Genomic DNA, 23,805 nt, shown 5'->3' on the forward strand with positions numbered 1-23,805 from the left:
TTTTCGACTGAAAATGAGGATGCCATCTGATTGAATCTGGGACTTGCACTCTTTTTAATATACGCACTCCTCACATATGCACATATGAGTCAGCCCTTATGGCTTTTATTAAACCACTGGGCCTCATCACAAGTTGGCCGGTATCTCGGCGGCGATAGCACCGAAAATGCCCATACCGCCGGCGCATTCACCTCTAGCTCCGAGCTGTAGGTGAGTGCATCCATACTCGGGTTAGTGCAAAGCGGTAAATGCACTGGTAATAGCGTTATCACTGCATTTTCCCGCTCCGCCCAACTCCTGATGAGGCCCTATATATGTAACAACATTTTAGTTTTTACGGCTATACAAATAAATAGATTGGACGATGTCATATACTAATTATTTAACAAATGTACCTACCTTTCTAAATTGTTTATCAACCCTTGCAACAACAACAACAACAAATCTGTGCGACCCTTGAAAACATTAAAAACAAGTGTAAGTATTACAAAGTACTCTTTTCCTACACTCTATCAGTGACTTGTCTGGGACTCTTTTGTATGCTGAAGCACGCTACCCTTTATTGGCAAGCCCTGCCGTAATGCCGCTAATTTAGATTTGGCATGCCATGCTTGCTTTCCGAAAGTATGTTTAGTGTCTTCTGAAAATGAAAGACGGCCTCCCTCTTAAAATTCTTGGCTCGATGCAATTATTCACAATCTCAAAATACATACATGCGTTTTTCAACAGTTCCAAGCCTGGCGAAGAATTCCTGAAAAATTGTACTTTAATGGATTTTTATCTTCCGAATAAAGTTGATGATGATGATGATGATGATGATGAATTGCTAGTTAAGATTCTTACGAAATATACGCAGTAAACTTTTTGTGTCGGACATGTTTCTCATTTTGTTTGTTCGTTTGCTTGGCAAGGGCGGATTCACGCTGCTGAAAACCAGATCTTCCAAGCTATAACTTCTGCCTTCTCCTACATCGTAGGAGTCTGTTTTGATAGTCTCCCCATTGATAGGGGCGCTCTTTGCACCCTCTTCTCTGTTAGCATCAGCGCAGACAGGGTCTTCTTCGTTAGGTGTACTGCAATTATTTTTACGACTGAAAGTCTCTTTCATGTGAAGCCTTAGTCTGCCAAATGAACTAAGCTTGGTCTTCAGTTTGGGTGCCTCCCTGTCACGGTCTTCGTCCAACTGAAGTTCAGCTTGGCTGAGAGCTGGACTCAAAACTTCTCCTGTGACTCCCTCAGAGGTGTGAGCAGTTTCCGCAGCTGCTGCATCGTGGCCAGTAGTGTCGGTGACTGATTGAGTCCCAAGCTCCTCTTTAGTTGTTGGCTCTTCAAGAGCGTGTCCTACCACAGTCTCTGGTTTTGGAAGCTCTATCAAGGATTGTGACTGTAAATTCTAAAAGAGAAATATAAACAGCTTTTAGAATAATCGTATTGTACTTGGCCAGAAAGAACATTATGTTTTCTGTTACAAGGAAAACTATGAATAATTGCAAACAACGCAAAGTAAAAAGGCTGGAAAACTCAAAGTGAAAAGGTAATTGTATAACTTTCCAAACTAATCCACCTATTTTATTTGTTCTTAGCATTGGAAATTGGTATATTTGTACCTTATGAGCACCAGAGAAATAGTAAAGGCTGCTCATTGTAGTGGCTACTGTCTCCCTTAGTCCCCCTTACTCCATACTCTTGAGAGTTCCAGCAAAAATAATCTCTTCATTTGATTGGCTAACACAGTCATGAGCAAACACAGTCATGCACCTGCAGGTGACTCCTCCCACCCCACGTTTCCCCACCTTTTCCATTTGCAGAGTTGTCCAACTACAGGGCTCGAAGGCCGGAAACCTGATGGGTTTTTATTGATATCTCTTATTATTATTCATGAGCAAAATGTGCATACATTTAGAATCATTGTATGCAAATTTATCTCATGAATATTAATGAGGGGTATCATGAAAATTCAGCATGGATCCGCCCTTGAAGCCTGGACTTGGGCAACCTATCGCAAACTCCACTGACAAGACTCATTTTGCTGGGGAAGGTTTGAGTATGAATGGCGGAACGAGGACTATTGTCTAGGAGTACAGTACTCACTAAGGGGAGTAACGTTGCTTCCTCCTACTTTCTGCTCTGCTTTCTCCATACTCTAGGTAAATTACCAAGCGAGAAAACCCTAGATTGGAGGTCGACCTATTCTGCTCTAGCCAAAGAAATTCTTCAGTACTACTTAACAAAATCAGGCATCGGCCTGAGAGCTTGTGTCAAAAGAGTAATGCTTACAGAGAGAAGAAGGCAAAGCCCAAGTAGCAGCTCTAGCAATCATGTCCCTGTGATATGCCTCTGGAAAGCAACAGAAGCTGTTTTCCCCTCAGTGCATCCCAATGGAGCCCCCTAAGAGGAGCCACATTCTGAAATAGATAATTCTCTGAAATACAGGAACCAATCAATTTGGCTATAGTTGCTTTAGAAACAAGCGGGCCAAGAGAGGATACACCATAACAAATAAAAAACCTGTCTGAACTGTGAAAGTACTGAGTTATGTCAAGATAGAAGAACAAGTTATTTACTCCTGGTAACGTTCTTTCGATTGGATGTTCCTCCCACGAATTCTTTATCTTATGATATTTCCAATATCTAGCTGAGCTGCTTCAGAATTTTTCAGCAGAGAGCGCTGCATGTCGATGCATGTCGACTCGATGTCCCTCGGAGGCCTACGTCTCGATGTTGACGTCACGGAAGGCATATATAGGGTGCTGAGCGACCGTTGGCTTGAGTTCCATTTTTACGAATGTAGGATTTATCCCATACCTAACAGTTACTCCTCCTGAGAGAGCGCAGACTGTAATAGCAAAAGAAATTCAACTGCGGGGTACGTTGGGAGGGGCGATAAGGAATACATCGGAGGAACATGCAATTGAAAGAACGTTACCAGGGGTAAGGAACTTGTTCTCCCACATATTCCTTATCTTATGATAGACTCCCAAAGTAGTTTTAGTATTCCTGGTGGAGGGAGACAGAATTTTTCATGACAATTTAAGAGTTCTCATAGGTCTCCGTGCACAGAATGCAACACAGCCTTACCAAAAAAAGCCTTCCCGGATTGAAGAAGAATCTAAACTGTAATGTTTGGGGAAAGTGTGTACGGACGATCATGTGGCAGTCACACATATTTCTTTAATTGGTACTCCCCTCTGTAATTCAGAGGAAGTAGCCATGCCCCTGGTCAAGTGAGCCCCAAGGCCCTCTGGAGGATTTTCTCCCACCAGTCTTTATCATTCAGATATTGCCAGTATTATCTACCTGGATTGCGTCTATTTAGTTATTGCCATATCCAACTTGTGGCCTGTGTAGCCAACTTGTGGCCTGTGTAGCCATCAAACAGTTGGTCATCTTGTCTTAGTCTTGCCATTCTGGTGATATAGAAACTTAGTGCACGTTTAGGATCACATCTGTGTAGCCTCTCCTCTTCCTTCACAGGGTGTGGGGGAGGGTAAAATGATGGTAATGTTATTTTCTGATGGAATTCAGATAAATCTTGGGTTAAAAGGTGGGTTTCACCTTAAGGACCTTGTCCTTATAGAAAATAGTTAATGGAGGCTTGCAGGATAAGGCCTGAAGTTCACTCACACCTCGGCAGATGTAATGGCCACTAAGAAGATGGTTTTCAAAGGACAGGAGTGTATAGGTGCGAAAGGAGCACACATCATACATTTCAACACCAAGTTGAGATCCCAAACTTGGACTTGAAATGGGATCGGAGGGAAAACATTTGTCAATCCTTTTAGTAATTTTATTATTAGAGGAATTTTGAAATAAGATACCTCCTCTGAAGTACGCTTCAAAACAGAAAGCGCCGCAAGATATCCCCTAACAGTAATAATCTGGAGCCCCAGATTAGCTAGGTGTAACAAAAAGGATAACACCATAGGTGTATTACATGTAAATGGATCAACATTCCTATTTCCGAACTAGCTGCAGAATTTGTTCCAACGGCAGCTGTACAAAGACTTTGTTGCTGGCCTTCTGGCCGAAAGCAAAATCTCCATTACTTCATCTGGGAGGTCACAATCCTTGTATCTTAGCCTCTCAGAAACCATGCATGAAGGCTGAGTGCTTTGATCTCTGGATGGAGAACCCAACCTTCCTCTTGTGAGAGAAGATCCTCTATTTGTGGAAGAGGTATTGGAGGGCAGATGGACATGTCCAGAAGGTCCGGGTACCATGTCCTCTTGGCCCAATTCAGAGCAGTTAGGATCATGGATTTACCGAACTTTCTCAACCTCCTGGTCACATGAGTAATCACGGGGACTGGAAGAAACACATACAGGAGTGGAAATTCCCAGTCCACCACAAACACGACTCCTAGAGCTCATCTTGGGGGAAATTCACTGGAGCAGAACAGTTCACACTTCCGGTTGACACTGGTCGCGAATAGATCCACTTGAGGAGTTCCCCAAAGGGTGAAGATCTCTTGAAGGTTTTCCTGAGCTTGTTCCCATTCGTGTGAGACTGTGCTCTGCCTGCTCAGAGCGTCCGCTGCCGTGTTCTACTCTCAAGCTAGGTGAACTGCTGATAGGGAGATTCCTTCATGAATTGCCCAGTACCAGAGTTGCCTTGCGTCTCTGCACAGTGGTAGTGACCCTACACCTGCTCTTTTGTTGAGGTAGTATATGGCCACTGTGTTGTCCGCCCTTATCAGGATATTCTTTCCCTGTACAGAGGGCAGAAAGGCCTTCAGCGCTAGCCTGATTACCCTTAGCTCTAAAAGATGGATATGTAGTTTGGACCCCGAAGGTGACCAACGACCGCTTACTGTCAGATTGTTGGTGTGGCCCCCCACCCCATGAGTGAGGCGTTCGTCACTACTGTTATCTCCGGACATGGACACCAAAATGGTTCTCCTTTTAAAATGTTGTCCTTGCAGACTTACCACAGGAGATCCTGAGCGACTCTGTTTGGGATCTGAAGGAGATCTGACATCCTGCCTGAGAATTGAGACTATTGAGTCCTGAGAGCCCACTGGAGAGATCTCATTCTCAGGTGCGCCTCTGGCACCAGAAAATGCAGGCTGGCATGAGGCCGAGCAACCTCAGAAAGTCGAAGGCCGGGAGACGCTGGGCACTCTGAAATTTGGTGACCATCTGCAGAATGTCATGAGCCCTCACCTCTGGTGGCAAGGCTTTTTCCAGGGATGCATCTAGGACTGCTCCAATGAATAGGAGCTTCTGGGATGGTATCTTGTGGGACTTCTTGAAGTTGAGGGAGTAGCCCAGTCTGTGAAGGGGGTGACAGGTGGAGCTGAGATGTTCCAGGGCCTGTTCAGGAGAACATGCCCTGATCAGCCAATCGTCTAGGTAGAGGTGAATGCAAATTCCCACACTCCTGAGACTCGCTGCCACAACCGCCATTAACGTGGTGAAAACCCTTGGGGGGAGGTCAGCCCAAATGGCAGAACTCAAAACTGATAATGAGAACCACCAACCACGAACCTCAGGTTCCCTCTGTGCTTGTGATGGGTTGGTACATGAAAGTAAGCATCCTGAAGGTCGAATGATACCATCCAGTCCTGAAGCTGAAGGGCCTGAAGGATCTGACAAAGGGTAACCATCTTGAACTTGTCCTTCCTGAGGAACTTGTTCAAGTCTCTTAAGTCCGAGATGGGTCTCAATCCTCTGTCCTTTTTTGGAATTATAATGTACGGGGAGTACCAACCATTGTTCCTCTCCGCTACAGGTACTAGTTCTATAGCACCTTTCTCGAGCAGGGTTAATATTTCCTGCACAAGGAGCGGATCAAGAACTTGAGCTGTTCTCTGGTGGATGACTCTGAGGCATTTTTAGAAACGGAAGGCAGTAACCCTGGGCAACTATTTCCAATGCGCATGCATCCGAAGTAATAGCCTGACATTCTTTCAGATGCTGTGAGAGTCTGCTCCCGCTGGAGTCTTGTGAACTAAGTCCTTAGAGAGGTTTTGGGGCAGCTGACACAGTGGCCAATGGCAAAGTTGCAGCTGCTGAGGCGATCTTAGTACCTCTTCCCTGTCCACCACGGGGTAATCTTCTTTGGCCTCTTTGAACCGACTGTCCTCTGCCTCTTCCAAATGTGGAGTAGTGACAAAAGGACCTACCCCTCCAGGGCGTACCTGTGGGTAAATTTGGACGTTGTCTAATGGCAGCACCAAGGGATTTGGCTGCTGCCTATGAAGTTTGCAGTTTCTCCAAACTTTCATCAGCCTTGCTACCGAACAAATGTGTGCTGTCAAAGGGTATGTTAAGCAGCCTGAATTGTACATCTGGAGCAAATCCTGACTTCCTTAACCATCTGCGCATAGCTGCACTAGCCGCCATCTGCTAATACTGTCAGCTGAGTCGAGACCAGTCCGGAGGGATTCACACATAGGGTCTTTTTCATCCTTGACTATGTTCAAAAAACCAGCTCATTCTTCCCCTGTGGGGAAATGGTCAGCCGTCATGGATATACACTCCCAAAAGGAATTTGTGAACATTTGCTGACTTCAGGGCCATACTTCCAACCGAAAAAAACTTCTTGGCTGGAGCGTCGTAGTGCTTATCATCCCTATCAGGAGGGATAGTAAGGTAGGCATTTTGTCTTGTGGTTGAGGTGGCAGCCTGTATCACCAAACTCTCTGGAGTTGGGTGCTTTGATAAGTAATAAGGATCACTGCTGGACACCCTGTATTTAGAAGTTCGATTTTTGTTGAATGACGGATTTAATTCAGGCGCCTCCCAAATGGTACTTATGTGCTTTTGTAAGGCTGCATGAAATGGAACAATTGGGTCTTCCTGATGTCCCCTGTCCAGAATATTTGTTAGGTCATCTTGTTTGAAAACTGGGCTTGGTCTACTCCATCCCATGTCCTCAACCACCCTCGACATTAACTGCCTGTAGGGTACTTCTGCATGATCATAGGGGTCTGATCTGCCAAACTCTACCTCTGGTGAGGTGTCCAAACCCCACTGGCATTATGTAGGCACTCTTGAATGTCTTTTATCCTGAACTCTTCAGATATTGAGGCCTCAGGAACTGATGGAAGTACCATATGGAAGGTCAAAATGTCTTGATTCATCAGATGATGGTTCTGCATCCTCATAAATCAAGGAAAGAGACTTGGAAAATCAGTCCTAGGTAAAGGGCTATATCACTTTTCAATGATACCCGATGGTGTCATGATATTAGTCGACAAAGGTGCCGAGATTGTCGATACCGTAGATGTCGAAGGCTTCGATGCCTGTGTCAACAACTTCGACGCCTGTAGCACGAAGGAGCTTGAAGCCTGATGCGTCGATTACTTTTGTTTATGTCTTTGTGTCGATTGCATCAAAGAATGGTCTTTTGGCACTGATGGCATCGATGGCGCGTCTACGGTGCTGATGGTGTCGATGATGCGTCTTTCGGCACCAATGGCATCGATGAAGAGTCTATCAGCGCCGATGGCATCAACGACCCAGTCCTCAAAGGGACTTTTTCTCGACACGACGAAACCTTAGAATGCTCTAGTGGAGTTTTGCTTGCCGGGTCCGAAGGCGCACGGGTCTTGCTCTTATGCTTATCGGGTCTTTCAGCCTGAGCATGGCTTTTGACAGTACTCAAGGGGGTCAGGCCACATTCTCAAATACTTTCATCATCTTCAGCCTAAATTCTTCCCACTCAGAGGGGGAGGCTGTTTTTGTTGGACATACAACCCATTCCGGAGAGGAACTCGAAGACATCGAAGATGGTGACCTATGGCGCTGTTTCTTTGAGTGTCTTGACGATGACAAATGGTGGGAGCCACATCGTGATCGTTTACTTTCTTTACAGCATGGAGAAACAGTACTCATCTCGTCCGATGTCTGTCTTTTCGACAGAGTCGATTGGGACTTATGGATCCTACACCTGCTGCAAGTTTCCCTCTGCGCTCTCTCAGGGCTTTCGATGTCATGGACAGGCAGTCCTCACACTCAGACGAAGGATGAGCGGATCCCAGACACCACAAGCATATTCACTGGGGGTCTGTAACGTACATCTTCGACTCGCAGTCATGGCATTTCTTAAATCCTAATTTCGGAGTACAAGATGGCAATGAGAAAAAACATTTTCGAAGATTTCTCTCAAAAGATTCTCACAAAGGAATCCAAAGCGTTAGCGCGGAAAAACGTAACAATGCAATGTGATGCCACTTCTTGTTTTACCAAGGGGTCAAAGGTCATGTTCCATCACTTCCTGTGATGTCACTTTGGGTTGGGGGTCAAATCACATCACTTTCTGTGATGTCACCAGAGGACAATGGTCATGTGATATCACTTCTGCTACCCCCCGGCATTTTGGTAAAATGACGTCCGTGGGCTCACGCCTCCAATGAGTAGCATAGCAGAGCAATATAAAGTAAATAGCCTCTGAAATGGGGTTAACGGTGTGACTAATTGCCAAAAGGAAGGTGAAATAGCTATTCAACCACGAGTCAATAATTGATTAACTCGCAGATCTATCATATGTAATGTTTTTTTATGTATTTGTATATGCACTGTGATTGTATTTTTTGTTAATAATTAGCTGATTCTATGGTGACATTTTTTTTGTTTCACAAATACGGTTCTTATTTAGTTTTTCTAATGCGTTAATTATATAAACTAGCTGGAGTTTTAAGAGACAGTATTAAACAACGTTTTACTCTTATTAATTAAAGAACATTTTGCAGCATTGAATTGTATGATATTCTGTATATGAGATTGAACACATCTAGTCTCCACGTGATTGCTTTATAATACATTTAACCAGGACTGACCGAGGCGTATCCATGTCCTGGCGTCCCCCCTAATATCTGGAAATAGCTATTCAGCCTCCTAGTTGGGCTCAGGGAATTGGGAGGGAAGTGGGAGCTGGGCCGGCTGCATATGTGTCAGGGCTTTTGGGGGCCCATTTATTTTCGATGTTTGGAAGGGGGGCACCCCTAGTTTTACAGTTCCGAAAAATAGGCGAATACACCCGTGGAGTGCTTAAAACAATAATTAAGTCAATATAATGCAGCAAGGTTGTTAAAAGCTGTAGATTATCAGTAAAGTTTCTGTGTCATAAGACTGCCAACACAGGGCAGTGATTATGGGCCCATTTCAACTGTAAAGGTTGACAGGTCCAGGCGCCGTGCCTCTGTGGGGAGACCAACAGCGCAGTGGATTCAATGGCTCGACTCACTATCAGCTTTGAAAAACTGTCATCTAGTCCCTCCAACATTTTGAGGCTGGCTCCGCCTGTGCAGGGGAAGCCGTTTGCTGGACGCCACCTATAAATTGGGTGATTGTGAAATAGGGCTATGTTTTATACCGAGTGGATTCCTCGTTTCTATTTTTGCAGTATGATAAAAAAGAAATACAGCGATCTGAGGCGACTGTTGATTTTCCAGCACAGATGTTTTTCTTTCTTGTGCGCTTTTGCTCATAGTTTTTATTGCAGCTGTGCTTTTACAAATTTGGGTGCCGTCTTGTTCTAGGTTTTCCAAGCTCAATCCCCACTATGTATACAATACAAACTGACTAATTCGTATGAAAATGCACTCCTGTGAAGCTTCCAGTTTTGTTAAAATGCCGGAAATACGCACCTTCTCTGATCAGATGGGAACCCGTTTTGTTTTTTTCAGAGCGTGGCTGCAGCGTTATACAAGTACAATGTTGAGCAGGAATATATTGCTTGCCCCTTTTTGTACTGCCTTGTCCCTGGAATCCGCTTCCTTGTGTGTTTTAAATGCTGTTGTGTGTCGCTCTGTTTATTGTCTTGGGTAAGAGCGTTAGGATGTTGTACAAATTCTCCTTCTCAATTGGTTGATGGTCGCCATCATCCTTTTTGATATTTCAGCAAGTTATTTTAATGACTGTCTTAGGAAGTTACATACATTACTGGCAACTGAGATAAACTATTGAATTTGCATTCTGTAGGACCTTTTCGTTCACAAAACATTGAATCAACTGAATTCATTATTGTTAGTGGTTGGTGGTGGTACTATGTGATATGCGCGGGTACTGTTGTTTTATATCAAGGCCAGTCAGTACTTTTTTCTTGACCAAAACAATTGAGTTCTTTGATGCACATTAACAAAGCATCTTTAGACTCTTCTGATCACAAGCCAGACAGTGAGATTATCTATTATGTAGACCACACAGTCAATTTGACTGCAGAGGCTTATTAACAAGTTGCCTTGAAGAAGCGCACTCCGTACAAAACATGTTGTCTTTTCACTAAATCCACAAAGTCGGCTCATAGTTATCTGTAAGTAATTATCAAGAGCAATTTAATACAAAGACCAAATACTACTATTATAGTGACATAACAGAATTGGTACCCCTAGGTGCATAATAGATTCTAAACAAAACCATCGACCTCTCAGACCTAAATGTACCCATTGGCAAATATGGTTGATGCCAGTATGTATATCTGCCAGTACCCACGAGTGCTTTATCGATGAAGCAAGCTCCGTAAACTTTGACAGAACAAAAACATCTACGTACTCCTCTGGTTCAGTCACCTTAAACTTGAAGTGATAAGTCGGTAATAGAAGAAACTGACATGATTAGAGAGGCAACCTCAGTTTAATGTTGCGTCCTTTCAGGGAATATTTAGTTTTGATAAGAATAGAATACCTTCCCCTACTTTTCTTACGGCCCGACTCATGGAATATTTAGCACGGTTCAAAGAGACTTTGCACTGCTGTAAAGGGACTTTGTACTGCCAACATAAACCCTAATCCATTGAACTGTGCAAAGTATATTTTTGCTGTACCAAGTGCGTGCAAAGTCATTTTGTACTGCAAAAATTACTATGCACTGACTGGTGTTTTTGATTGCTTAATACATTCCTTTTCTTCATCGAAGCATTAGTGTCGGGGGGGCTATAGAATCTATTGCTATGAAACCTTTTTGTCTGGACTTTTTACAAATCTTCAAGGACCGCAAAAATGTCAATAGTTTTAGCTTTGTTCGACACATAATCATAAAATCATTAGAACACATAACAATTTTCTCTCTCTCTCTCTCTCTCTCTCTCTCTCTCTCTCGCTCTCCATTTGAATCAAGTCACACACATCACAGCGTCCCTAGTAGCCATTGCTGCAAGTTCACCTCCAGTTCAGAGCCACAACAGCAAAGCATTGTGGGTATGCAAATGAGTCCAAATGCAATATATATGTATGTATATAGAGAGAGACCATAAATAGTGTGGTTTAAGAAGACATTGGGACTCATTATGAATATGCCGGTCCGGTAACAATGGTGCCGGTAAGCTACCGGCACCGTTGTTACCAGACCGACATACTCCGAGTTCTGCATGCGGGTGCCTTCCCGCCCGCCAGGTCTGACATGTCGGGCGCAACGGCACCCGCTCGCAGACCTTGACGGTAGCACCAGCACCATTCTGAATGGTGCCGGTGCTACCGTCTTCCCCATTCTCATTGAGTCCAATGGGATGGGAATAGGGGAGTCATTTTTTCCGGTGCCCAGCAATGGTGAATTACCATTTGCCAGGCGCTGGGAAAAAATGACTCCGGCCTGACTCCGGCAGCAGCCATGCCGTTTATACCGGCACAGCTACCACCGGGGTCATAATGAGGCCCCTTGCATTTTAAAAGGTTTTCTGTACTTATGTCCGTTATTTTAAGGCTTTCCATCATGGCTACTCAGTTGCACACCCCATTGCTCTTTAAATTGTCTGTGTGTCTTAAAATAATGTGCTTGCCTAATCAGGCTGTGAATATTAGTATTCAAATTTTGCACAGCACGTAGCACTTTACATCTGCCGGTGATAAAAAAATGTTTTATTTGCACAATATATTGCACTTTAACAGCTTCTTTGTGCACATTAACTGTTGTTCTGTGATTATAAAATGTGCTTGCTATTTTAAGGCCATAAAACTTAGGACACAAATATCTGCACAGAACAAAGTACCGTAGACCTGCAAGTCTTTGACATATGTTCATATTTCGGACATGTGGGAGCATCTGGCAGCGTCGGATTGGGCTATCGGTCAATCGGCCTGTGGCCGAACGACTTTGAGGACCTGGGGGACGATTTTATGGACAAGCCACCCTGGGCCGGTTTTTTGAGGTGCAATATTTTTTGTTTGTGTAACTTACGTTACTTTAGGTAACGTAAGTTACTTTCCTGATGTATTCATCAAAGCAAGGTAACACACATACACTTAAGTGTTGGTTACCTTGCTTTGATGAATTATAGAGGGGCCGTGCTCGCTGGCTGCCTGCTGCCTAAGTGGCCTCACTGGCCTGGCTGGGCATCTGCCGGCAACAGTGTGGCTGGCAGCCTGGCGTCGGTCAGGAGCAGGAGAAGCCGTGCTGAGGGCCGCTCCTGGGAATTGTAACACCTCGAGGCTCGAGATCGAGTCAGTCGTGCTGCACAGACACTGGCTATTTGCAAGTTGCTTTCAACTTTGCAAGTGCCAACAACAAATTGTTATTGCACTTGCAAAGTTGAAAGCAACTTTCTTGTCTGAGTGCCTGGGGCCAGGGAAATTGCCAGCAGCGATTCACCAGCCATTTAAACATTTGTCAGGGACTCCGCTTGGAGCACGAGAAGTCAAGCCAATCATGACGTCTCGAGTGTGGGGGTGGGTGATTGGCTGCCGGGCAAGATTATTTGGGCAAACACATGAGGCAGGCTCAAGCAGCAGCATCTGCAATAGCGTTGCGGTTGGGCCGGGCCCACCACCTTCTCACTTCACCCTCTCCCACCTCCGACAGCAGCTCTAGCCTCTCTCCGATAGAAGAGAGAGTAGCCATCGCCACCACTTGATTAACTTTGGCTTGTCGGCGGCCTTGGGGTCAGGTGTGGGGCCTGGCACCGACGGCTGGCTGCCCTGCAGTGGCCTACTGGCCCACCAATACCCGGGCTCGACTCCACCACTGAGCTGGCCTGGCACTCTCCTCGTTGACGACGACAGCACTGACGGGGAGCACCATCACAACACACAAGCCATCAGGATCGCCCCCACGAGGCTCAGTCCCATTAAGGCAATCTTAAGGACTTTTAGAAAGAATGCAGGGTTTATAATCACTAACATGGGGGGCGCCAGGACATGTTTAACTTTGCTGGGAATGCATAGTGTGTCACAATAGTTGTGGCATATCTTTGGGCAGATACATACAGTGCAGGTCATTGTCGTCGTGGAGAAGTGCAGATCTGGATGTTTCCTCGAATGTGCAGTCTTTGGAGAGTAACGGAAGTCGCAGAGTCCCATGCAAAAATGCACATTATTAGCACACAGTTGGAGCAGAAACACTGCAATCCAAGCAGATTGTATAGTTTGTTTTCTTGTGGAACGTAGCTGTGACATACTTTAACAAACCGGTATATAAAAGTGTTCCCTGTTCGTGCGCCTGTTGCAGGCACTGGTGATGGTTTCTGAACAATAATTCCCCATTATTAACTGAAGCATGATTCACTTGCTTCCGTCATCTCTGCTTCACATCATTTAACCGGGCTTTTCATTTTTCTATCATTTTCTTTTCAAAGTTGGTGCAATTTGTGATTTATGATGAACATATATTTATGTGGTGAGAAATGATAGGCTTTTGGCCGCTAGGTCTCAACTTAGCGGTGCCTGCCTGATCAAAAACTATTGGTAAGGATTGTGGACAATGTCAAATGTTTACGAGAACAAATCTACGTTGGTGATGTTTCATTGTTACCTACTTTTAAAAGTGTCTGGGATTGTGATATGCAGAAAGGTGAACGTTCAGCTGTGTGCCTACAGCAACTCTGGTGACAATTAAATGGAAAGAGTCCCAGATGTTTGAGGCTTTGATAGATCAATGGCATGAGTTATTTCTACCCACTGATGGCGGATTTAAAAAGGTGCTAAACCATGCCATGTCTGCATCGACTTACTAATGCATGATTCAAAATGTGATCAAGCCATGCCATGTCTCTCATCTGCCATCTACCATGGTGTGCGTCTCATCTGCGTATCCATGTTTTGTGTCTCATCTGCCTCTTCCCAACTTGTGTCATGTGTGTCATCCAGATTGCATAATGACTCACGATTTTCAGACCTGACTTCTTTCAGACCTTAATCCTTCCCCACCCATAAGTGTGTACTTATCCTGTACATTTGCTACTGAGTTTATCCGGAGCTCCTGACTTTATAGTCACTCTTGTTTTTGTCCTGTCCCCTCTGTTCATATTGAAACTCACTGCTGTGTCTAATACGTGTCCTAGCAGCAAAATGGCAGGGGCATATAATACCAGTGTGCATGGCAAATGCCTAATACTTATACATAAGCCAAAACTGTTGGCTTTCCCAATGCCTGTTTTTAACAGGACTTCAGTGAAGGACACACATAGGGTCTGAAGGCAGACCTGTCTAAGACATTTTTTTATTATACCATTAGTGAGTTTACAGCTCCAGTGAAGTCCTTAACTGTTGAAGGCTCCCCTGAGAAAACACTGCAACGTTTGATGGTAAGGCTTGAATAAAGCAAGCTTAAAGAATTCCATGAAGAGGTGTTTTGGACGGGGACAGGCAGGAACTGGGTGGATATGGCCATGGGGAATAGCATGGCCATGGGCAGTGAATGGGTGGGCAAATAACCAAACAACACCTACAAACGTTGTGTCCCTCCTCATTTGCCATTCTCCCTATCTGTACTATGATGCAATAGTTTGGGCTTAAAGCGAAAGAGGCACCTAATAGCGAAAGCCTCCCAAAAATGGAAAAAACAGTGAGCAAACATAACATGCACCAGACACATGAACCATCTGTAAAGTCGTAAATTGACGCAATTCATGGATGATGGTTTGAGGACCACTTTTTTGGAGGCTGCACGGTGGTCCACTTTTTGAGGCGAGGGGTGGGGCACTTTTTTTGGGGTGTCTGGCCCTATTTCTTGTCCTAGTCCGACCCTGGCGTCTGGCTGTGCTCCCCTAGTACTTGCAGTGTCATCATAGAGCTATCATGTTAGAAGGGGTTGTTAGCATCAGCCCTGCAGATAACGTGCGTAATGAGCCTTTTTACGCAAGTAATTATGGCAAATACACAAGATTACATTTTCTACTGCGTACAAACATACTTGCCACCACTAGATTACACTGTAGCATTTCTTTTGTCAGCAGCATAGCCTTTCTTACAGATGATGGTGAATTTCCAACTGAAAGACCAATCTGTGACAGCTAAACGAGCAAAACAATAAAGCATGCACTCTTTTAAAATGTGTTCATTCCCATAACATCTAATAGCTTGATATGCTAAAAAGTAAAGTTTGCTTTGATGTCCTAAGTTGAATATTCTTTAATAACCATACATAACACACTGGAAGTTTGTGACAAATCTCCAAACCTAAGTGAGTTTATGGCACAACTGATTTTTTGGGGTGATTTTAAAGCGCTGAAAATGAAGTGGATAAATCCAGGATGTTTTGCTTTTTGCATCTTCTAGTTTTCCATGCAGGATGTGGAAAATAAGGTACAGTGACATTATTTTGGCACAAAATGCTGCTATTAGGATTTACACGTTATGATGCTTTACTATGCAAGTAAACTCTATAGGAAATTATTATTGTAGGTCTTGACACCCAAAACTAAAGGTTTTGTTCCAAGTAAAGCGTGGAAGAAGGTGGCTATGCCCAAATTGAAAGAGCGGGTTAAAATCCCAGCTTCGCTGTTTAGCGTAAGTGTGTGATGCTGGGCAAATAATGTGATCTCATTCTGACTTCAATTGCAAAAACTGGAGTGCATATAAGTTTACACCATTACAAAAGGACAGTTTTCATAAGTGTAGGGACACATTGGTGTATACTGGTGCTCCTCTGCTAGTGGCTCCAATACTGCTGCATAGAATTGCATTATTGCTGCACTGGCCCTCCCCCATTCTTGTAACACTGGATTTGACAGGCAAACATAGTGTCACCAGCCAGTCAGTGTACCAGAGATTCTAGTATAGCAGACTGTGGTAGAACCAACATTACATTTTCTCCCCTGTTGCTCCCAGCCACTGAAGGTGATTGAGCCGTCCAGAGTATTGCCCCACGCTCTGCAATGTCCTGTTATGCTAGGATATTGAGTTTTCATTGCACACCATCTGCCATTTTCACACTTTCTAGGACCTTGAGGTTCTGCAAGAAGTGGGTGTTTCAAACTCAAAGGAGAGAGCAGTTAAGTGATTGTAACATTGAAGCTGCACTAGAATATTCTTATTACTAGAAATGAAGTTAGATGCCCCTACACAAGTAAGTTTGCCATTCCTCCACAGTCTCTGAAGTTAGTGCGTCTCCCAACATTTGAAGGGTTAGCCCCAGCCTACATTTTAGCCTAGGTGCACCCCTGGATGTGCACTCTTGCATTTTGATAGGCAGGGAGGTGAGGGAAGTCTTTCCCCCAAACTGGCGGTGTTAAAGTTTTACTGTGTGTGCTCAGAAAAATGTACTTTAAGAAACGCAGTAAAACTTTAAAGCTGTTACTCTCAAGAAAGTCTTCCATCACCTCTCTGCATATTGCGCTTTAAAATATACTATTCAATAGTTGTTCCCCACACCAGACCATGGGAGGAGTTGGGTAGAACAGTGGGGGCAGAGCCTTCAAGTTTGCCCTGCCTATTTTCTGAAGTGGCCCCTCGCATCACGACTTAATTTCCCCTCATGCCCCCTGAAATGTAGGTTTTGTTGTGCCCCTGCATGGGAGAGAGGTCAGGTAGGTCGGCTTACTCTCAAAAGCCGCCAGCCACCCCAACCTCTCCCCTCAAAGTGCTGAAATAAAGGGGCAGGAGCCAACACATCTGCAATTATTCCTTTACTTGCTGCCTGTTGTAAACCTGCTCTGTAATTTATAATTTATAAAGTTATGCTTGCTGTAGTAAGATGTGCGCTTGCTGTTGGGCTATACCACGAGGAATGGGCCATTACCGCATGCAGGGTTGAACGGTTCCATTAGCCTGAACTTAATATATTTGCCAATAGCACATGCAGGGAGGTCATGCGCCACTGGAGCATGCAGAAAAGAGATGCTCAGTTAGCATGTGCAGAGTGGAGATGTGCTGCTGCATGTGTACGGAGGCTATTCCAATAACAGGGGAGTATGTGTTCTTACATATCGCTTTTAGCCCAATTCCTTCTGCTTTTAAGCACTGTGGTAACGGTTATTATCCCATTTCGAATGGTACTTAATTTATTACAGCAAAACATAGCAGAATGCCAGGGGAGCACTGTTGGGCATTGTGGTGGGGGCTGGCGAGGACATGTTCGAGTCAGGCTGAATAAGGAAAGGGGAGGGGGAAAATCAGGTACATTTGGCCCCAGTACATTTTGTCAATTTCCAGCACTGATAGTAACTTGTGTGAACGGTCATTCTTCATTATTGCATTTCTTGTAAGAAAGAAGCGACTCCTCTGCGGTCTTTCCTCTGCGCCACACCCATTAAAGGCTGCGTCACGTAACTGGAATTTAGGAAGTGCAGGCCGCCCTCCTGCCCAGTAGCTTTCCACCCTTTCTTTGGATGCAATGTTTTAGCCTGTGCAGAAGGGAGCCCTGCCGTTAAGACTGGCAGAGAGGAGATGTGCTGTTATAGCATGGGCAGAGGAGATGCTACGTTAGCACTCACAGAGAAGAAATGTCCCCATAGTACGTACTTAGTAAAGATGTGTCATTTGTACGTGCCATGGAACATACAAATGACACATTTAGCCATGGAACGTACAAAGGGCAATTAGCATGCAGAGCCGAGATGTGCCGTTAGCATGCAGAGCCAAGATGTACTGTTAGCATCTGCATAGACAGGATGTGGAGTTTGCACATGCTAACTGCACATCCCGTCGCTGCACAGGATGTGCAGTTAGTACGTGCAGGGATGGGATGTGCAGTTAGCATGTGCAGAGAGGATACGTCCCATTAGCATGTGCGTAGAAGGCATGTCGTTAGCATGCACATCTCTGTGCACATGCGCGCAGTTATCACACATGTACAGAGAGTTGTCCCACTAGTATGTGCGCAGAGAAGATGCATCATTAGCAGATGAGAAGAGATGTGCCAATAGCCTGCGCAGAGAAGAGATTGGAGGTCACTATGGGTAGAGATATGTCCTGTCAACGTGTACAAATATCAGGCTTGCTAAACAGAACATGTTCTATCAATACGTGAAAACAATGTATGCCATTAGCATATGCATAGAGATGTGCTGTTAGCATGCGCACATTGTAAAGGTGCAATTTACACAAGCAAATGACACATTTGCTCTTCAAATGCTAACAGCACATCTCTGAAAATGCTGAAAGTAGATGTGCCTTTACCATGTGCACAGGGTGTGTGGCGTACTCGTTAGTATGTGTCAAGAGGAGATGCGTAGCTAGCATGTTCAGGGAGGATATATGCCATTATCAAGTGAAGTGATGTGCTGTTACTATGTGCCCATACGGGATGTGCCGTTTGCATGTGGAGTGAAGGGCTCTGCACAAGCCAGACAACTTTGATCTACAACGCTTTTGGTCTATGGGTCTGATTTTACGTATGCATTGGGTATATGTGTTGGATAAGTTTTACTCTCTTGCAGAGGAGAAAACTCATTTTTACTCTCTTGAAATTGCATTTACTCTCTAATTTGAAAAATCATGCGTAAAATACTCACACCTCAAAATATTATCTGGAGCACTGGACTGGTGTTATATAGAATTTCATAATCCGGTCTGCCTTCACGCACTCAATTTATAAGCACTATGTGTGTCCTTCACTGAAGTCCTTTCAAAAGCAAGAATTGGCAATGCCAACAGTTTTGGCTTGTGTATAAGTATTAGGCATATGGCAGGCACAGCTATTAAATGCCCAGGAACTTGCCTCATTTTGCACCTAATACCATAAATGCCCAGTTAATATCCCCATGGCAGTGCCTAGCAAGTGCCTTGCCTATGCCTACACAAAAGCCCAAACTATTGGTATTGCCAATAGTTGTTGGTAAGTGTTCTGAGGATAATTTGTAAACCCCACATGATGAGCTCATCGGGGGCCCATGCTGGAGCCTGCATCCACCCCCGGAATATGTTTCACCCGTGACCACTAAAGGAGTGGCGTGGGTCAGTCTCCAACACGTTGGGCCTCATTAGGACCCAGGCGGTAAGGGGTTTACGGCAGCGTAAACAGCGCCGACCCTTACCGCCTGATTCCGAGGTCCCTTAGCGCCATGGAGGATTTAACACCTGCTTTTAGCAGGTGTTAAAATCCATGGCGCTAAGGGACCTTGTTGTTATTTACGCCATCGTAATTTACGGTGGCGTAATTAACGCCTTCCCCACTCCCATTATGCCCTATGGGGCAAAAATGGGAATGGGGAAGGGTAAATGGGGATTGGGGACTTACCGCCCCGCCAACCTCGGAATGGGGCGGTAAGTCCGCCAACCACCATGGCGTAAACGTAGTTTACGCCATGGTGGTAAAGGTACGACCCAGGCGGTAACTTACCGCCTGGGTCGTAATGAGGCCCGTTGTCATAGACTTCCCCTTGGAGAGGGGCATTGTATTTGAGGTCCTCCAACGGATTTTCTGCACTAGGAAATCGAGACTTGGGCTGAAACGTTTTTTGCTGAGGAATGACAAATCCAGCAACACATTTTGGGAAGCATCCGTTGGTCATGCCCTAATATGGATTGTCACATGGCTGCCACAATCCTGCTCTCTGAAAGGGCTGCCACAGTCATTGTCCGCCACAGTTCATCCATTGCTGTTTCGGACACCATCAGCGTTTGTTGGTCCATGTTCTGCAGAACCACAGAGCAATCCTCGCCCTGTAGCATGAGTCACATAAGGTCTGAACATCTTGCAGGACAGATTGAGCAAGTTAAGCCTCATAAATCCTCAGACCATGGGACATGTTTGCCCCCAAAAGCAGTGGTAGAAGTGTACCAAAAAAAGTAGTTGAACTGTGACTCCGCTAGGGGACAGAGTGGGAAGGAAGGGAGCAACATGCAACACATTTTTCATTGGTTGCATCCATGCTGGTGGACAGCCAATCAAGTTGAAAGCGATTTCAGTTTAGCTGTAACTGCTATGGGATGGTAAAGTAGCAAAGTGTGATTTAACCTCAAAAACAAAAGTTCCGGAATGGTTAAAATGGTTACAAAAAGTAGTAGAAGTGTTAACAGTAAAAAATAAAAGTAGTGGAACGCCACTCCTGACCGTTCCCACTCACTTTGACCACTGCCCAAAAACGCATTCTTCTATAATGAGCGCTACTCTTTTGTCTGCGACACACTTTGGGGTTATGCCCTGAGTTCCCTTTTTGGGAAGGAGGCATGTACTCGCCATTTATGCTAATGATCGTTGTTGCTTTCAGAGGGACCTGGTGCATAACGTTCCGATTATCTGAGAATCAATAGAAGACTATGGTTTATGCTTGAGCCCCAAGACCAGCTGGGGTGGGGTTCAGTCCTGCCTGCACCATCATGGGGGATTAAAGGTGGCCCATTCGGAGAGGGCCTCTTGTTTCTCTTCCCATTTTTCCATACTACATTGAAATATATGGGAATTCGGATATCGCAAGGTGTCTCGGACTAGTTTATTTACATGTCATCAGAGTGGGGTCAAGCTTAGCTTTCGCCACTGACTTCTGGATGAATCTTCCCATGTATACTTTTGTATATATGTGGCCGTAAGCCCAATGGACGTGCTCCCTAGGATCCTGCATACGTATGCTGGGGCCTCTGTCCATATTCCGGTTTCGCCCTTTAAAGAGCAGTGCCAGGTCTTAATCCACCCGATACAGGGTGCTAGCAGGAAGAGGCTGTCCCCTAGAGTCCTTCACCAGTGGTTTGAGGATTGGGGTGGGTTCATTAGGGCGCCTGATTTTGAGTCATTCCATTTGGCTTTGCAGCTTCAGTTTGTGAGGCGATGGCTGGATTCTAAGAGGAACTCTGAAAGACCTACAGCTGAAGGCTGCATTTCCAATGCGACGGGGTGACGTTCACTCCATTGCGTGCTCTGTATAAATAAACAGGGCGTTCCCCGGTGGCGTCAGAACCACCGTGGAGCCCACACGAGCAACATCTCTGCCTCTGTGTCTTTATGTCACAGGGTGTTGGGGGCTCACGGAAGGCAGTGTCGGAACACCGCTAACAGTGGCGACGAGGACCAGACCACTCCCTGGGACAGGCGGTGAAATTCGCTCGTTGCGCGGATGATCGTATGTGAGCGCATCGGCGATATCTGACGCGGAGAGGGGAGAGACACATGCGGCCGGCGGCCTTTTTGTTGAATAGGCCTCGGATGTTCACAGCCTCGTAACGAGGCATCCGTGAGCCATCCGGACCCAATTTTTGGATATTTTAGTGGCAAATAGCCACTGGATGCAGCACGTGTCATTTGCACAATGACCTATTGACAGTTTCACTGTTTTTCACCGAGTTTGTGGGTGTGACCCCTCTGGAAGCCTGCTGGATGCAAGTTGGGGCATACCCTGCTCAATTTTTGGACTCTCCATTGTCTGTCGGCTGGCCAAGGCTGTGCTTCGTGGATCTGCATGTGGCTGGCCACAGTGGAAAAGGGGTGCCATCGGTGTTGGCTGTGTCTGGTGGTGAGTTGCGGCCCCATCATTTGGATACATTTGGGGTGCCTGTGCACTTGCCACCATGAGCCAAGCTGCGGCCGCCGCAGCTGCTGCGCAACAACAGGCTGCTCCCGCAGTTCAGCCTCCGCCTGTCCTGCCGTCAAGACTCTGCTTAAACCACCTGGTTCCCTACAGCCAATGCCTGAGTTTGATATCTCAGGCACACCTTCAAGTCTGGGACAGAGGTGGAAGATGTGGATGGACAGACTTGAGATGTACTTCAGGGCCACGATGGAGACGAGCGACGACAGTAAGTTGGCCACCCTCCTATATTCTGCTGGCCCGGCAGTGCATGAGATATTTCTGTCCCTGCAACCTGTGGATGGGTCGTTTGCGGCAGCGAAGGATGCACTCCACAACTATTTTCTGCCGATGGCAAATGCAGATTATGAACGTTTCCTTATGGGGACTGCTCGGCAAAAGGATGACGAGACTCTTGATGTCTTCTATGGGCGGCTGCGCAGACTGGCAACGCCATGTGCGTGGAACGACCCGGACGTTATGATCCGTAACCAACTCATACAAGGGTGTGCCTCTGGCAAACTGCGGCGCCAAATACTTCGTGAGCCTGGCATCACCCTTCCCCGCATACTGGAACTTGGAAGATGCCATGAGGTGTCCGAGTTGCGGGCAACTAGAATGGAAGCGGGCGTGCGCCCGGCAAGGTGGAGGAGGTCTGTGCAGTCAGCAGGGGCCGTGGATCTAGATGCCCCAAGAACACCCAGGGTACACAACCACAAGTAGCGCAATCCTCATGCCAAAAATGCGGGTACGACCTCCCGCACCCAGCGGAATTCCCCGCCACGGGAGTGAAGTGTGGTCGGTGCGGGGGTGCAGACCATTTTGCCAGGATGTGCAGAACAACAGCTCCGAAGATAGTTCCCAGGGGGCCTGTCCGGGCCGGTTTCTTCCGCCCCCAGAGGGCGTCAAACATTGCCCAGGTGGACCAAGGGGACGAAGGGGTCCCTCAAGAGGGTGAAGAGGAAGAAGAGGATGAAGAAAACATTTTCTTTGTGTCAAGTGTGAGCATGCTGAGAAATCGCTCCAAGAGACAGCCCAGGTGCAACGTGCTGGTCAATGGGGACGGCGAGTCATTCATCCGTGCTAGATTTTATGTCACACCGGTAAGCAACAACATGCTGCTGTGCTGTGCGGCTGCAGAAGCCCTTAGCATTGTGACATTCGCCTATTCGGTGTACCTGGACGACATACAGGTGCTCCTTGCCAAGCACATCTCCCTGTTTGAAGGCATTGGACAGTTGGTGGGTGAGCCGGTACGGCTACACATTGATGAATCGATCCAACCAGTGGCGCTGAAGCACCGGAGAGTACCGTTTCACCTCAGGGACCTGGTGGATAAAGAGCTCGACAACCTCGTAGGTTTGGACATTATTGAAAAGGTGGAGGGCCCCACTCCATGGGTCTCACCCATCGTCATCGCACGGAAGCCCAAACAGCCCGATGCTGTGAGAATCTGCGTGGACATGCACCTCCCCAATAAGGCAATAAAGAGAGAGCGGCATTTGACCCCCACCATCGATGACATTATAGCGGAATTGCAGGGGGCGAAGTTCTTCTCTAAACTGGACCTAAGAGCAGGGTATCATCAGGTGGTCCTGCACCCGAGTCCCGCTACATCACAACTTTCACCACCCATCGGGGTCTTTACAGATATAAGAGACTCAGTTTTGGGGTGTCTTCTGCGGTGGAGGTGTTCCAGAACATCATAAGGGGGGTATTGGCGGATCTGAATGGAGTCCTTAACATCAGCGATGACATCCTGGTGTACGCCAAGTCTGAAACGGAACACCTGGCACGCCTGGCCAAGACCTTCGAGCGCCTTTGCTCGCTGGGACTCACCTTGCACAAGGATAAGTGTGAATTCCTCAAAACAACTATTGAGTTTTTCGGGTTTGTCTTCAAGGCGGATGGGGTGTCGCCTGATCCCCGCAGAGTGAAAGACATAAGAGAGGCTCGACCGCCAGAAAATGTTGCAGAGGTGAGGAGTTTCCTGGGCATGGTCACTTATTGTGGCTGCTTCATCTGGAACTTGGCGTCCCGCTCAGAGCCGTTAAGATCTTTGACAAAGAAGGACACCGTGTGGCAGTGGGGGCCCCTTGAGCAAGCGGCGTTCGATGACATCAAGAATGCTCTGGCGGCGGAGGACACCATGGCGTTTTTCGATCCGAGCCTGCAGACGGAGATCGTCGTGGATGCCAGCCCCTATGGCCT

At 46.1% G+C, this 23,805-nt stretch overlaps 1 protein-coding gene across 1 annotated transcript in view; it reads right to left on the reverse strand.

The window, feature by feature from the left end:
• Nucleotides 1–293: 293 nt before the first annotated feature.
• LOC138467660 (uncharacterized) overlaps nucleotides 294–23,805 on the reverse strand; it is a 101,984-nt gene continuing 78,472 nt past the window's right edge. Inside the window, exon 2 of the mRNA XM_069607840.1 lies at nucleotides 294–1,393. Within this exon, the coding sequence (XP_069463941.1) occupies nucleotides 827–1,393 (567 nt within the window). The 3' untranslated portion in view covers nucleotides 294–826. The remainder of the gene's footprint in view (nucleotides 1,394–23,805) is intronic.

The sequence above is a fragment of the Ambystoma mexicanum genome, chromosome 4q, assembly GCF_040938575.1.
Source record: "Ambystoma mexicanum isolate Mex_15411 chromosome 4q, UKY_AmexF1_1, whole genome shotgun sequence".
NCBI lineage: Eukaryota > Metazoa > Chordata > Amphibia > Caudata > Ambystomatidae > Ambystoma > Ambystoma mexicanum.